The sequence below is a fragment of the Urocitellus parryii genome, chromosome 11 (assembly GCF_045843805.1).
Source record: "Urocitellus parryii isolate mUroPar1 chromosome 11, mUroPar1.hap1, whole genome shotgun sequence".
In the NCBI taxonomy this organism is placed as follows: Eukaryota; Metazoa; Chordata; class Mammalia; order Rodentia; family Sciuridae; genus Urocitellus; species Urocitellus parryii.
This window is the reverse complement of record NC_135541.1, coordinates 10,207,296-10,223,846: the sequence shown is the minus strand read 5'-3', so window position 1 is coordinate 10,223,846 and position 16,551 is coordinate 10,207,296. Positions and strand designations below refer to the sequence as shown.

The following is a 16,551-nucleotide window of genomic DNA, read 5'->3' as shown; positions in this document are numbered from 1 at the left end:
GGTTTGCAAACTGTGAAGTTTTTCTTTTTTAAAACTTTTTTTTAGTTATGGATGAACACAATACCTTTATTTATTTATTTACATTTTTTTAATGTGCTGAGAATCAAAGCCAGTGCCTTACACATGCTAGGCAAGTGCTCTACCACTGAGCCACAACGCCAGTCCCAGTTTTTCTTTCTTGATTTTTTCACTAATTAGTCAAGAAAAATAATAGCTGTTGTAACTAAGATCCCAGGACTTTTACTTTTATTTTATTTACTTATTTATTTTTGGCAGTGCAGAGGATTGAACCCAGGGCCTCACAAATATTGGGTAAGTGCTCTACAACTGAGCTATATACCCCAGTTCAGTCCTAGGACTTTAAGTGGCACATATTCATAACCTGATTGAAAAAAAATCACTGATATTTATAAAACCAAATTCAAGCTAGGCCAGAAGCAGTGGCACACACCTGTAATTTCAGTAGGTGGGAAGAATGAGATAGGAGGATCGCAAGTTCAAAGCCAGCCTGAGCAAAAAGTGAGGTGCTAAGCAACTCAGTGAGAACCTGTCTCTAAATAAAATATAAAACAGAGCTGGGGATGTGGCTCAGTGGTTGAGTGCCCTGAGATAAGCATCCCCCGCCACCCTTCCCCAAGTTTGAGATCAGTCAGGGCAACTCTGTGAAATCTGTCTTGAAATACTATTTAAGCCAGGCATGGTAGTGCATGCCTGTAATCCCAGCAGTTTAGGAGGCTGAGGCCCTAAGCAACTCAGTGAGACCCTGTCTCTAAATAAAATATGAAAAAGAGATGGGGAGGGCTGGGGTTGTGGCTCAGTGGCAGAGCACCTGCCTCGCAGGTGTGAGGTGATGGGTTCGATCCTCAGCACCACATAAAAACAAATAAACAAAATAACGGTATTGTGTCCGTCTACAACTAAAAAAGGAGGAGGGGGGATATGGTTTAGTGGTTAAGTGCCTGGGTTCAACCCCTGGTTTAAGAAAGAAAAGAAAGAGAAGAAAAGGAAAGGAAAGAAAAAAATACAAGTAGAACAGCATATGCAAAAGGTCCTGGATTTGATCCCCTACACACACACCCCAAAATTAATTAATTTAAAAAATATATATGGGCTATGAACATCTAACAAAGACCAGAGTTCTTGGATAGCTAATCTACCTCATTCACAAAACCCACAGAGGACATCCTATGACATTTACAGCCATCTAATAGGTAGAGCTCAGGGATAGTGCTAACTATCCTGCAGCACACAGGATAGTCCCCAGAAGAATTCTCTAGTCTCAAATTTAAACAGCGCCATGGTTGAGAAACAATGGCCAACATTATTTGTTAGACTGCTTTCTCTTCTGAAAAATCTAACCATCTAATTTCATACAGCAATCCAAACTAAGGCTCCTTAAAGTGACTATTTTTCCTTAGTGTGTATAATTTCATAAAAATCTTTGAATAACTCACAAAGGAAGAGGAAAAAGATTTCAACTTCTGAAATTTGGCTACTCAAAGAGAATCTACGACCCAACACTCTGGCATCTCTTGATTTTAAAAGACAATGGAAATATCTTTTTACAATGTGTGCTTTCCCATATCAATACCAAGGTCAAAGAACTTTGCAGACAAACTATTCTATAATTTTTAAACAGATAATGAGTGAAATATACAGTATGGCTACCCATACTCACAGTAAAGTTTATACCAATGCAAACTATCCTGTATTAAAATGGTTCCTTTCTTTACTTAAGGATTTAAGGTTGAAGTAATTAAATTTAGGTAAATGATTTAAGGTAAGCATCACAATTGGATTTTTTTCCTTGCAAAAGTACATTGTTCAGAACAAGTTAGTACATTTTCTGTTCTACCTAAGTTACTGGAGCAAATTGCTTTTAATTTTGAAACATTTTTATTTGCCTTTTACAATAATGGTACAAGCCAAGGAAGAGTGGCACACACCTGTCATCCCAGATACTAGAGAGGCTGAAGCAGAATGATCACAAGTTCAAGGCCACCCAGAGCAAATTGGCGAAACCTTGACTCAAAGTTTAAAAAAATTAAATGTAGTTCAGTGGTAAATCACCCTGGTGTGGTTGAATCCCCAGCACTACAAGGAAAAAAAGAGATAAAATACAACTCAGCAATACAAAAACTATCTTGATTCAAAAATTGGCAAAGGAGGCCAGGCGCAGTGGCGCCTATAATCCCAGCAACTCTAGAGGCGGAGGCAAGAGGATCATGAGTTCAAAGCCAACCACAGCATTTATCAAGGCACTGAACAACTCAGTGAGACCCTGTTTCTGATAAAATACAAAATAGGGCTAGGTATGTGGCTCAGTGGTTGAGTGCCCCTGAGTTCAATCCCTGGTCCCCTCCCACTAAAATGGCAAAGGACTCAGACATTTCTCTGAAGATATAAATATAACACTAATAATCCCATGAAAACATGATTAATTAACGTCACTAATCATTACAAAGATGCAAATAAGATATCACCTTGAATACATTAGATGGCTATTATTAAAATCAAATAAGCAAAGAGAAAATAACAAGTGTTGGCAAGAATATTTAAGAACAAGAACCCTTTTGTATCACTGATGGACAGGAAAAATGGTGCAGCCACTATATAAAACAGTATTGTAGTCCCTGCCCCCGTACCCGCAAAATTGAAGCACAGAATTTATATATAACCCAGCAACTTCACTTGATTATATACCCAAAAGAGCTAAAAACAGCGACTTAAATAGATACACGTATACCAACATTCATAGCATGTTCTTTAATTAAAAGGTAGAAGCAACTCAGGTGTCTATCAACAAAGTAACAAAACACAGTAGATATTTAAAATGGGATATAATAAATATACCCTTAAGAGGAAAGAAAATTCTGCCACATGCTGTGTTTGAATTTCAGATATTATGTTAAATGAAATAAACCTGACACAAAAAGGCAAATACAGGGGCTACGATTGTGGCTCAATGGTAGAGTGCTCCCCTAGCATGCACGAGGCACTGGGTTCAATTCTCAGCATCACATAAATGTAAAATAAAGATATTGTGTCCACCTAAAACTTAAAAAAAAAAAAATATTTAAAAAAAAAGGCAAATACATAATTCTCTATGAGGTACAAAAAAGTATTAAATTCATAGAGATGAGACAGAAAGCACAATGGTGGTCACCAGGGGCTGGGAAAGTGTAAATTATTATTTAATGGCTATAGAATTTCAATTTGGGAAGGAAGGGGTCTACCGTTTAAAAAAAAAAAAAAAGGTAAAGAAAAAGAGTTCAGGAGATGAAAAAGTTCTGAAGACAATGGTGTTGATGGCTGCACATAATGCGAATGTATTAATTGCCAGAGAACTGGTTACTTTAAAATGGTTAAAATGAGCCAGACATGGAGGTAAATGCCTATAATCCCAGTGACTTGGGAGGCTGAGGCAAGAAGACCACAAATTTGAGGCCAGATTCTTCATTTTAGAGAAACCCTGTCTTAAAATGAAAAATAAAGAGGGCTGGGGAGCCAGTTGTGATGGAGCACACCTGTAATCCCAGCAGCTTGGGAGGCCAAAGCAAGATGATGGCAAGTTCAAAGCCAGCCTCAGCAAAATTGAGGCACTAAGCAATTCAGTGGGACCATGTCTCTAAATAAAATACACACACAAAAAAGGGCTGGGGATGTGGTTCAGTGGTTAAGTGCCCTTGAGTTCAATTCATTTCCCACAAAAAAACCACTAAAGTTGAAATGATAAATTTTATGTTATTTTGCCACCCTACAAATGCCTCCATGCACACAGACAACTTAAAAAACAAAATGGGGATGGTTCTGTTTTTAGAAAAAGATGAGAGGCCAATCCAGTATTTATAACAGTGTACTTGCTGCTTTTTGTCCACTGAGTTTCTGCTGAATCAAGGGATCTCACAACCATTATTCTCAGGTAAATTTCCTCAGAAATGTCACAGATACAAGTCAGTTCTAACTGGTGATTGTGCAACTGATTACAAAGGAATTTGAAAGCACACTAGGACTCTAGCGTATAAAAGATCAAAAAATTAATGAAGTGTTTTTTCTACACTCTTTAAAAAAATAAACATTTTTTAAAGTACAAAATGAATTATAATGGAATCAATATTTCAATTTCAACTCTGCTTAGTCTACTAGATTTTTTTCTGTAATCAGAAACTACAACTATTTCTAAGGAAAAAAAAATCTGATAAAACAAATAGCAGACGGAAAACTGACAAAAGGGCAAACACTGTCTTTTATTAAGACAAAGCCACGGGCAGAAAGAACACCATAATCCACAGCAACTCTCACTGCAATCAGCTTCTACTGCTGATATAACACATAGTAGCAATTTATTTCCCAAGGATTTTTAGTAGAAAATCTAGACCTAAAAAAACAGCTTTTCTGGGCTGCAGCTATGACTCAGTGGTAGAAAAATTAGCATGTGTGAGAAAAGATCACTTTTCTTGAATTCTCCTAGTTTCTATGTAGACTTCGCCTCCGAGCACTGGTGTTTATCAAACACATCTAAACCTTAGACAGGTACTGGCTCCATTTTCTAAGTAGGCAAGATTGAGACTTAAAAAGACAAAGTGGGAGGACTGGGGATATAGCTTGGTACCAGTGCTTGCCTTGCATGAACAAAGCCCTGGGTTCCCCAGCACCACGAGGGGTGGGGATAGTTAACAATCAAACACAATAATTAAAATAACTGATTTTATTTCCCTTCCAATTACCAATAATTTACATACATGAGGAAAAAAAGAAAATCACTAAAGACTTTTTTTAAAGCGTGCCTTGTTTTCAGCAGAAAATGTTGTTTAAAACTGAGCTTGCTAAAAAATGTCTAAGTACAAGTCATTCTTCAAAATGCAATTACAGACTGGGCCCCATGGCGCACGCCTGTAATCCCCTGTAATCCCAGTGGCTCAGGAGGCTAAAGTAGGAGGATTGAGAATTCAAAGTCAGCCTCAGCTAAAGTGAGGTGCTAAGCAACTCAGTGAGACCTTGTCTCTAAATAACATACAAAATAGGGCTGGGGTGTGACTCAGTGGTCGAGTGCCTCTAAGTTCAATCCCCAGTACCCCCATGCAAAAAAAAAAATGCAATTATAGTTGTACTTAATATTTTTTAAACTCATGACTATCTTTGAGTAGAGTCAAATAAAAGAAATATGGGTAGTTTATAAGATAATTGCTGGATAATGAAAGCTCATCCCAAATAAATGAAGGATATTACTCAGTTTTATAAAGGAACGGAAAAAAATATTTTTTGAATTAGGGACTGAAACCAGAAGTCCTCTACCACTGAGCTACATCCCTAGCCCTTTTTATGTTATTCTGAGACAGGTTCTTGGTACATTGCTCAGACCGGCCTCAAACTTGCAATCCTCCTGCCTGTGTCTCCTGAGTTACTTGGATTATGGGTGGTAACCACACATGGATACAAATGAATGAAATTCTGATATACTTGACAAGACAGACTTAGCTTTAAAACATGTTAAGTGAAATAAGCCAGACACGAAAAGACAAACGTCCCACATATATGGGTGCCTAGGGTAGTTAAAAATTAGGAGACAGAAAGTAAACTAGTGGTTCCTATAGGCTAAAGAAGGAAGCGAGGAGTTATTGTTTAATAATGCAACAGTTCTGAGGCCTGGGGCTGTAGGTCAGTGGCAGAGCACTTGCCTAGCACCTTTGAGGCACTGGGTTTGATCCTTAAACCACAAAGAAATAAACAAATAAAGGCATTCTGTCCATCTACAACTTTTTAAAAAAAGTTCTGAAGATGTGTTGACACATCCCAGAGATGCAGGAGACTGAGGCAGGGGAATCACAAGTTGGAGGCCAGCCTGAGCAATTTAGCAAGACCCTGTCTCAAAATTTTAAAGTCTGGGAACGTAGCTCGGTGGCAGAGCACTTTTGGGTTTGATCCCCAGTACTACACGCTACCACCACCAAAAAAAAAAAAAAAAGTTCTGGAGATGGATAGTGGTGGCTACACGATATGAACACAATTGCACAGATTTATACACTTTAAAATGGTTTAAATGGTAAACTTAATGCTTTGTCTACTTTGTCAGTTTTAAGAAAACTTTCTTTTTGAAGTCTTACTGGCTTTGGTATTTACTCTTCTGATAACAGTAACAAACATGGATAAGATTATATATTTTAGTTGTAGACACAATACCTTTATTTTTAAAATTTATTTATTTTTATGTCGTGCTGAGGATCAAACCCAGTGCTTCACATGTCCCAGGCAAGTGCTCTACCACTCAGCCACAACCTGAGCCCAAGGCTATACTTTTTTGATGAACCACTAAGAATTGTTTGACATTTTCTGGTGGGCTTTACAGGATGCTAAAATCTCCTAGACAACTTTAACAACTATCAATGATCAACTTCCAAAGATTCCATCTCCAAGGGCTTCTTATCTCTTGTCCAGTTTTGTTTGGGGGAAGAAGGTCAGACATGTGATCAGATTCTGCTATGATGTTGAGGGTATGCGTGTGTGTTACTGAGGATCAAAACCAGGGCCTTCTGCATACTAGAGAAGTGCTGTACCACTGAGATACATCCCTAGCCCCAATATTTTTTTTTAGTTGCCAATGGACATTATACCTTTATTTTTTATTTATTTATTTTTATGTGGTGCCAAGATTGAACCCAGTGCCTCACACATGCGAGGCAAGCACTCTGCCACTGAGTCACAATCACAGCTCCCCTAGCCCCAATATTTTGATAAGTACAAAACTCTTAATGAAGAAAGTGGAAAAGCTGCTTCTCCACATATTCTCACTACCAAAAACAATTTTGCCCTAGAGTAGTTCCAGTTTAAATTCCAAAAAAGCTAGCCCATAAAACCAATACATGGTTGACAATCCCTTAGGATTCAGCAAAATTGCCACTCAGGTAAACCAAAGCAAAAAGCATCAAACACAAAATACTTTCTATACAGACTAGACAAGTCTGCCTAAAGAACAAGAAACCCTTCTTGGGGCTGATGTTGTGGCTAAGCAGTAGAGTGCTCACCTAGCATGTGCGGAGCATTGGGTTCAAGGAAGGAAGGAAGGAAGGAAGGAAGGAAGGAAGGAAGGAAGGAAGGAAGGAAGGAAGGAAGGAAGGAGGGAGGGAGGGAGGGAGGGAGGGAGGGAGGCAGGGAGGGAGGGAGGGAGGGAGGCAGGGAGGGAGGGAGGGAGGGAGGGAGGCAGGGAGGGAGGGAGGGAGGGAGGGAGGGAGGGAGGGAGGGAGGGAAGGAAGGAAGGAAGGGAAGGAAGGGAAGGGAGGAAGGAAGGAAGGAAGGGAGGGAGGAAGGGAGGAAGGAAGGAAGGGAGGGAGGGAAGGAGGGAGGGAGGGAGGGAGGGAGGAAGGAAGGGAGGGAGGGAGGAAGGAAGGAAGGAAGGAAGCCTTCTTCATGGAAGCCAAATCTTTAGAACATCCAGTAGATGGCTCACTAAAGAGACAAAATCCAAACTATCAACTGTAACACGGAACTGGATCATTCCCTTAACTACACTGTATATAAAATCACTTATATTTCTTATAAGAGCAACTGTAAAGTGTTTCAAAACACAGGAACCAAGAAAGCATAAATGTAAGTGAAAAAAAAATTAATCTCAAAAGCTTCCTGATGAAGCTTTCACCAGGACCACGTCTGAAGTCTTACCTTTTTCCTATTTAACTGTGGTGCTAATTACATATCCTTCCTATCCAGAATGAAAAAAAAAAAAAAAAAAGGTTTGCTATTTCCCACTTCTATTAGAGTGGTTTAGGCCCATAAGAAGGGAACCTAACTCCTCACAAGAAGCCTCAGCCATTTACTATTTGGAGCATTTGTTTATTTTTAAATGACTAGAAATTACGCAGTAAAAAACCCCCATCCTGAAATTGTTCCGCTTAAATAAAACAACTTCTTTGTAATTTCTTCCAGTGACAGACACAAATGGGCTCCAAGGACTATGACACAGCACATTCAGAAGGCGTCAACCCCTCCTCCCATGTTTGAAAATAACAAAGAATCACAGAATTCCCCTCAGTTTTGGGTATATAAATCATGTCTAGAAGCAACAAGGATGTCTGTTAAGTGTGTGTCTCTTACTCCCAACAACTCCACTGCATGTTAACAGACACATTTTAAATCTTTACCTAAAGTATTAGCCATTAGTTTATTTTATTTTTTTAAAGAGAGAGAGAGGAGGAGAGAGATGGGGAGAGGGGGAGAGAGAGAGAGAGAGAATTTTTTTAATATTTATTTTTCAGTTTTCTTTATTTTATTTTATGTGGTGCTGAGGATCGAACCCAGGGCCCCGCGCATGCCAGGCAAGCGCGTTACCACTTGAGCCACATCTCCAGCCCGCCATTAGTTTAAAATGTCCTAAAGATTAAAATTCTTCAAATAAGAAAAAAAAAATACCTGTATTGAGAAGATTTCATTTTCTTTCTGACTAAACTAATATATTTGGGGGCTTAGCTATTAAAGTTTTTTCAAGAGTGGAGACACTCCCTTGTCACCTTAGAAACTAACACACATTTTAACTTAATCAATACTGAAATCGTTGAAGATGGACTCTGGAAGTGGTTCAGTTAATATTTTAGGCATAAGGGCTAGGGCTGTAGCTCAGCATTAGAGCACTCACCTAGCACGTGCAAGGCCCTGGGTTTGACCCTCAGCACCACATAAAAATAAATAAAATAAAGGTGTTGTGTCCAACTACAACTACAACTAAAAAATAAACATTAAAAAAATATATTTTAGGCATAAGAGAGCTAGGGCTGGGATTCAGTGGGTAGAGTGCTCACCTAGCAAGTATGAGGCACTGGGTTTGATCCACATAAAAATAAAGGCATTCTCTTCATCTACAACTATAAAAACAATATTTAAATATATTTTAGGCAGAAGAGTCCATGAAACATTTCATTAATCTAAAATTTCCAAGAGAATAGAAGGCTTTCAGGAATTTAAAAGAGGAAAGAATGGACATTAAAGACAAATAATAGGCCCTATTTGTCTTTAAGCAAAATGAAAAGCACTGATAGATAACTTTGTGACATTATAACTTGGCTGAGTGTGCTTCTAAAGCAATGTTACTCAACAGAAAATATAATCCACAAGTTATAATATTATAAATAACAATTTTTTAAAAAGTAAAAAACAGATAAAATTAATTTCAATATATTTTAATAATATATTCAAAGTATTACTTGAACTTGTAGTTAACATAAAAATTAATAAACTCTCTTTAACCAGGTTTTCAAAATTATATGCAGTTCTACTGAAATAAAATTTCATAGCAGACAATCACCCATTTAAAAGTAGACAATTAGGGGCTGGGGTTATAGCTCAGCGGTACAATTCTTGCCTTGCACATATGAGACACTAGGTTCGATCCTCAGCACCACATAAAAATAAATAAAATAAAGATGTAGCACAGTGGTAGAGCACCTGCCCAGCATATTTTAAGTCCTAGGTTTAATCCCCAGTATCATCACCCCCCTCAAAAAAAAAAAAAAAAAGACAATTAGGATGGCATATGCCTATTATCCTAGCTACTCAGGAAGCTCAGATGGGAAGATGGCAAGTTCAAGGACAATTTAGCAAGACCCTAAGCAACTTAGTGAGACGCTAACTAAAAATAAAACCAGGGGCTGGGGATGTGGCTCAAGCGGTAGCGGGCTGGCCTGGCATGCGTGTGGCCCGGGTTCGATCCTCAGCACCACATACCAACAAAGATGTTGTGTCCGCCGAGAACTAAAAAATAAATATTAAAAATTCTCTCTCTCTCTCCTCTCTCCTCTCTCACTCTCTCTTTAAAAAAAAATTTTTTTAAAAATAAATAAAAATAAAAAAAAATAAAACCAGCTAGGGTACATGTAGCTCAGGGGTAAAGCATCCTTGGGTTCAATTCCCAGAACCACAAAAATAATAACTGCTATACCATAAACACTATTAAGAAAAACTGACTTCACAGTATCATCTTGATTAACTTGCATGTTTCTCATTATAATTCCAGAAAACTCCAGGGGCCAGGGGTGTGGCTTAGTGGTAAAGCACTTTCGTAGCACGAGTGAGGCACTGGGTTCGATCCCCCGCACCATATAAAAATAAAATCAAATACAATTAATAATAGTAATAATGAATTCCAGACAACCTCAACAAGTAAGCAAAATTATTTTTAAAAGTATCAATTTCTATTTTAAAAATGTATAGGAGGGGGTTGGGATTATGACTCAGTGGTAGAATGCTCCCCTAGCATGTGTGAGGTCCTAGATTCGATCCTCAGCACCACATAAAAATAAATAAGTGAAATAAAGGTATTGTGCTCAACTACAACTACATAAATAAATATTTTTTAAAAAGCAGGCAAGTAAAATAAAAGCATTCTGTCCACCTACAAATACAAAATAAATAAATAAATAAATAAAAATGGATGGTGGGCTGGGGGTGATTGAGGCCCTAGCCATGAGACAACACCACACAGAAAAGTAGAGAGTAAAATTATTAGAGTAAAAAAGCAGATCTTAGTTATAGGATATTTACATTCCAAACTTTTAAAAACTATCTTTTGATGACTAAAAATAAAAATTACCCCTTATTTGGTACAAGATGAATTAATAATAACAACTGACACACAGAAATATTTTTTGATTTTACAGCATTAAGAGAAAGTCAAATGATTATTAATGAAGCCAAATTCTAATAATGTCCATACTGACCCTGTTTTACCATTTATTTGTAAGAAACCGTTTTACCAGCCTCCTTTTGCATATATTTCTAGTCTTTGCTTTTCCACATTAAAGAAAAGTTTTTACAGTGAGTATGAGATTCTTAGGAAAAAAACTTACTCTACTTTGCACAGACATTTTAAAAGATACTTCAAGGGCTGGGGTGTAGCCCAATGGCAGAGGGCTTACCTAGCATGTGTGAGGCTCTGAGTTGAATCCCCAGCACTGCAAAATAAAATAATAAAATACATTTCACATACATTTTGTCTACTTGGAAAGAGGAAGTTTATTTACTGTACCAAAAGCAGATTTAAGAAAAACTTCTATAGAAATGACTTTATATAATTTCTAGCAGCAGTATACAAGTAGCATGTCATTTATGAATAATAAATAAATTACCAAAGGTTGCTCTTCCCATTTTCTCACAAGAAAAAAATTTTACTTACACACACACACACACACACATACACACACACACACACACACACACACACACACACGAGTATTCTCTGTAGATTGCCTTTAAGACACAGATCAGGCTGAACATAGGATCTGTCTGCAGCTGAGTGAAATAGATGCCTTTGAGTTTGAATTTTTGTCACATACTAAAATGTAAGTCAGCCCTAAATAATCAAAACACTTTATTTTCTTTTTTAATAGGAACTTTCTGAAGAAAAAAGTGGTGTGTAAAAACATTTGATATTTAAGACAATAAAGTTCTTAATCATAAGAAAAAAAAAGACACAGATCATCAAAGGGGGAGGTAATTCTTAACTTTAGGAAATATTGATATTTATTTTTGAAATGATAATGCCCATTTTCCCTTTATTTAATGCCTGACTGGGGCAAGGTGAAATTGTACCATGGATTCTGAAAATACCAAAGAGCCTCCAAGTGAACACAACCCAAGAAGGGTAAAGGATTATAAGGCCATATCTGCACTGAGTAAAATAACAGTTTCAATCTTGTTCCTAAAGGCTAAAACAAACCAAAGATATAGACATGTATACTTTCTGTACATCAGACCCTGGCATTCAGTAGGACCAAAATAAATACACACCTTTACTTAGGATTTTATATCTGTAATAGATCAGTAACTTCATGGTGTGCTCTGATCAGAAATTAGGCCATGCTTCATCACTTTGGGCCATTATTCCTCAAAAAGGCAACAAAGTAGTCACGTTATTAAATACTGGCAACTCGGGCAGGCATGCTCTCACACGCCTAATCATCCCAGAAACTCAATTCAGGAGACTGAGACAAGAGGATCACAAGTTTGAGGCCAACATCAGTAATTTGGTGAGACCCCAACTCAATGAGACCCTATTCCAAAATAAAAAATAAAAAGAGCTGGGAATGTAGCTCAGTGGTCAAGTGTCCCTATGTTTAATCCCCAGTGGTGGAGGGGGTGGTGGTGATACTTGAGCTCACCTTCCTCACCCCACCCCACCGCTGCCCACCCCCACAGCACTGGAGATTGAACCCAGGAACATTCCACCACTGAGCAACATCTCCAGCCCTTTTATATTAGCACATATTGCAGCCCAGGCTGGCCTCGAACTTGGGATCCTCACGTGTCACTCAGCCTGGAGTTGCTGGGTTAACAGGCATGTGCCAGGACCCGACTGGCTCAGCGATTTCCATTTTAAAATTGTTTAGAAGTTAAATCTGCTTAACTACTTTAAGTTCATTTTGAAGCAATGGCAGAAAATTTCACATCAAAATTAAATTAAAATCCACAGGATACAAATTCACAGCTCTATACCAAAACCTATTTTAATTTTTTCCACCTAACAAAGCAAAATAAAACACAACACAACCCCCAAGTGAAAGAACGAAAAGGGAGAGACTAACCTCACTAAAAACAAAGTTCTAAAAGCAAAAATCACGGTAATTAATTCTTTGGTAATTAGCGCCTAGCCGGCGTTGTGATGTAGCTAACAGTGGCGGGGCAGAAGCAGAAGCTCAAGCTTAGCTTCCTAGACGCGGAAGAGAAAGGGTTACGACTGAAGCTAAGGGTTAACAAGGGCAGGTCTTGAAACCCGGCTTCTATTCTTGGAGTTCACCCCTGCTGCTCAGCTCTCTGAAGCTGCCTCCCTCGGCCTGCGCCTGCCCAGTAGTGCTGCCCAAGCGTGCCCCGCCCTGGGCTCAGGGCTGGGCAGAAAGGCTGGCAGCGAGGAGCCTCAGAGGTGGCAAGCAGCCAACTCAAACTGGATGATTCCAGTTTAGGCTGGTTCGAGTAACAAATAAACAGTTCCTAGCTTTCCCTGGGATATTCTGACAAGGACTGTTGCAGAGATCATACTACACTACCCGGAGCGCTCTCCTCCTCGCGCACACACAGGCATGAGGCTGGCTTAATGGGACCCCCAAGACAGAAGGTAGTGGGTAGTTCGCTGTGCAACAACAGAGCAAACTACACAACAGCCAAAAAAGGAATGTTTCAAAAACGCGGATTGTTCAGTGACCTCTACAGTTTGTCTGCAACTAAAGCGGGCTGAGGGGTGTTAGTGTACTTGTCTCCAAACATTTACTGTACTTTTCTGCTAACATTTCTATCATGCTGCATAACAGTCCTAAAACTGCATTAAACAGGGAATGAGCAAATGCTTTTACTTTTCAAAATAATAGGAATCAAGAAAGAGGCAAGAACTATTGTTTTCGGAGGAATACAGAGATGCTAACACATCCGTTGTTCTTTTTCAAGCAACTACTCTTCTAAGTGGGGAAACAATTTAGATACTACTATTTCAAAGAAAATATTTTAATCAGTAAAACCATTAATTGGCTCTTACTGAGTTCCATCACAAGTAACAAATGCGAATTTCAAGTCAGAAACTTTGTTTAAGAGCTGGAAGGATCCTGAGCAATAAATTCATTTTATTTATAACACTGATTTTCTTTTCTTCTTTTTTCTGGGGATTGCATCCCCAGTCTTTTTTATTTTTACTTCTAGCCAATTCTCACAAAGTGGCTGAGGGTTTCATTAAATTGATGAGGCTATCCTCAAATTTGTGATCCTCGTGCCTCAGCCACTCAAGTTGGCTGGGATTTACATGTGTGCTAAGATGCCAGGCTATAACACTAATTTTCATCAAAACATTCTCCCTTTTGAATCCTTCCATAATTGCAATAATGTTTTTTTAAAATGTTACAATTAATGTAAAAAAGAACAAGAGCCATAAACAAATCGGCTATATGAAATGCAATATATAATAATTCACTCAGGCTTAAATAAGAGTGCAAATATTTACATTTATTTAGGTGCTGGGAATTGAATCTTTGAGACAGAGCCTCCCTAAGTTGCTAAAGGTGGCTTTGAACTTGCAATCCTCCTGCCTCAGCCTCCCAAGCCACTGGGATTGTAGGTGTACACCACCATGCTGGGCCTCTACATTTCAAATTAAAATAGAGTCACAAAACAAATTAGGAAAGATTCAGTCTGGCCTGGAGATGTGGCTCAGTGGTAGAGCACTTAGCCTAACTTGCACAAGGCCCTCAGTTCAAGCCCCAGTACCATGGGGAAAGGAAAAAATAAAAATATACCTACACACATACATACACACACACACACACACACATAAACATGTTCTACAAATAATACCACCAACAATAAAAAAGTATTTTCATTTAAATTTCAATAAAAAGTAGTTTATTTTAAGAGGGGCACGTTCCTGTAATCTCAGTGACTTTGGAGACTGAGGTAAAAAGATGGCAAGTTTGAGGACAGCTGGGCAACTTAGCAAGGCCCTGACTCAAAAAATAAAATGGGCTGGGTAGTTCAGTGGTAGAGCACCCCTGAGTTTGATTCCCAGTGGGGGGGTAGGGGAAGTTCTAGCAAAAAGCTAACAGAAGAGAGAGGCATAAAACATGCCACCATAATATAGCATAGGAACTAATAAGTCTGACTGTAATAAACTGTGCCTATCCATCTCCCCCCCATACCCCACCACAGCCCCCCCCACCGGGCTTGCTTTATTTATTTGTTTGTTTGTTTGTACTGGGGGACTGAACTCACTTAACCATTAGGGTCTTGCTAAATTGCTAAGGCTGGCTTTGAACTCGTGATCTTCCTGTCTCAGCCTCCCAAGCTGCTGGGATTACAGGTGTGACCACAGTGCCCAGCTTCTCTCCCCTTTTCTGTACCTAAGCTTCTTTTCCAGTTTGTGAATGTTCCAGTTTGTGACATTCAAAAGATAGGGACTAGAAGGGTAGAGTATTTGCCTAGCATATGTGAGGCCCTGTAGGTTCAATCCCCAGCACCATCAAAAAAAACAAAAGAAAAAAAGACCATTCTAATGATATAACAATAATAAAATAAAAATTTAGGAAAGTTGATCAACACTTTTTCTTGGAGATGGGGTGTTGCTATGTTGCCCAGGCTACTCTAGAACTCCTGGACTCAAGTAATCCTCCCACCTTTGCCTCTAGAATAGCTGGGACTATAGGTGCACAACCACTGTGCTCACTTTGAATACATTTTTAAACATTTCATTGTAATTTTTAAAAACTATTTAAGACAGCTTGCTCTAAAACTCTAATTTCTTCAAAGAGGTATCTGTGCATGATTAAAGCCAAATGGTTTAATGAAAACCAAAACCAGACAATGTCACCCATTACAGTTACTTGTATGCAGTTCTCTTTGCTTACTACTGTATTTAAGAATTCCCATCTTAATGTTTATTTTGATTAGAACAAAGTCTAAATAAGAGTTGCCCAGCTGTCCTCAAACTTGCCATCTTTTTACCTCAGTCTCCAAAGTCACTTTGCTTTTTAAAAATATTTTTGTTGGACACAATACCTTTATTTTATTTATTTATATGTGGTGCTGAGGATTGAACCCAGTACCTCACCCGTTCTAGGAATGCACTCTACTGCTAAGCCACAACCCCAGCCACAGAACAAAATCTGAAGTTGTTTGACATAGCTTCCCATCAGATGTTAACTCTTAATTACGCATGTTAAATTTCTGCTGTGGATTAGTCAAACTGGCTCTATTTTGGGGTTCCATACAACCTGCCACTGAGCAATCTTAAATCCATATACTTAATGCACAGAGCATAATTTATTAAAAGGAAGAGTATTAAAGGTAAACTCAAGTTAACTTTAGCCAACAAAGAGATTTAGGGAAGTAACCTGTTGAGGGGAGGACAAGAAATGGGGGTAAATTATCCAATCTCAACTTTCTATTATCTTTGCATCCATTTCAACCATTCATGCAAGAAACCTTTATAAGATATAGAATCAAAAACTAACTGCAGCTCAGTGGTAGAGTGCTTGCCTGGCATGTGAGAGGTCTTAAGTTCAATCCTCAGCACCGCATATATATAAATAAAAGATCCATTAACAACAAAAATAAAATAAAATTTATAAAAAGAACTAACTGCAGCTACAAATGACCCTTTTCGGCAATCTGCTGAAAATGTGGCAACATGGGCCATGTTTTAGAATAATGTTTTAAAATGCATAGTGAGCAGGGGATGTAGATCATTAGTAGTAGAGTGACTGCCTAGCATTCATGATCCCTGGATTACTGAATCCTCAGCACCACAAATAAATGAGTGAGTGAATACTAAATACAGAAATAAACAGGAATTAAAAGGAAGAGTACTGAAAATGACATATATCTTTAACATTAAGTAACAAGGGCTGGGGCTGTAGCTCAGTGGAAGAGCGCTTGCCTTGCTGGGTTCAATCCTCAGCTCCACATAAAAATAAATAAAGATATTGTGTTCATCTACAACTTTAAAAAAAAAATTAAGTAACAAGACCTAACATTGGATTTAGTAAATTTTAATTTCAAAGTAACAGTGAATATAAGCCCAAATTTAAAATATCA

At 38.3% G+C, this 16,551-nt stretch overlaps 1 protein-coding gene across 3 annotated transcripts in view; it reads right to left on the bottom strand.

Annotated features, from left to right (window-relative positions):
• The window catches only part of Spen (spen family transcriptional repressor), an 81,077-nt gene that overhangs the window by 34,225 nt on the left and 30,301 nt on the right, over positions 1 to 16,551 (bottom strand). For 2 of the 3 annotated variants that reach the window (XM_026400863.2, XM_026400865.2), the window contains one exon: positions 10,902 to 10,937. The exons of the other annotated variant lie outside the window; for it this stretch is intronic. In XM_026400863.2, the coding sequence (XP_026256648.1) occupies positions 10,902 to 10,937 (36 nt within the window). The remainder of the gene's footprint in view (positions 1 to 10,901; positions 10,938 to 16,551) is intronic. 3 annotated transcript variants of the gene reach the window in all.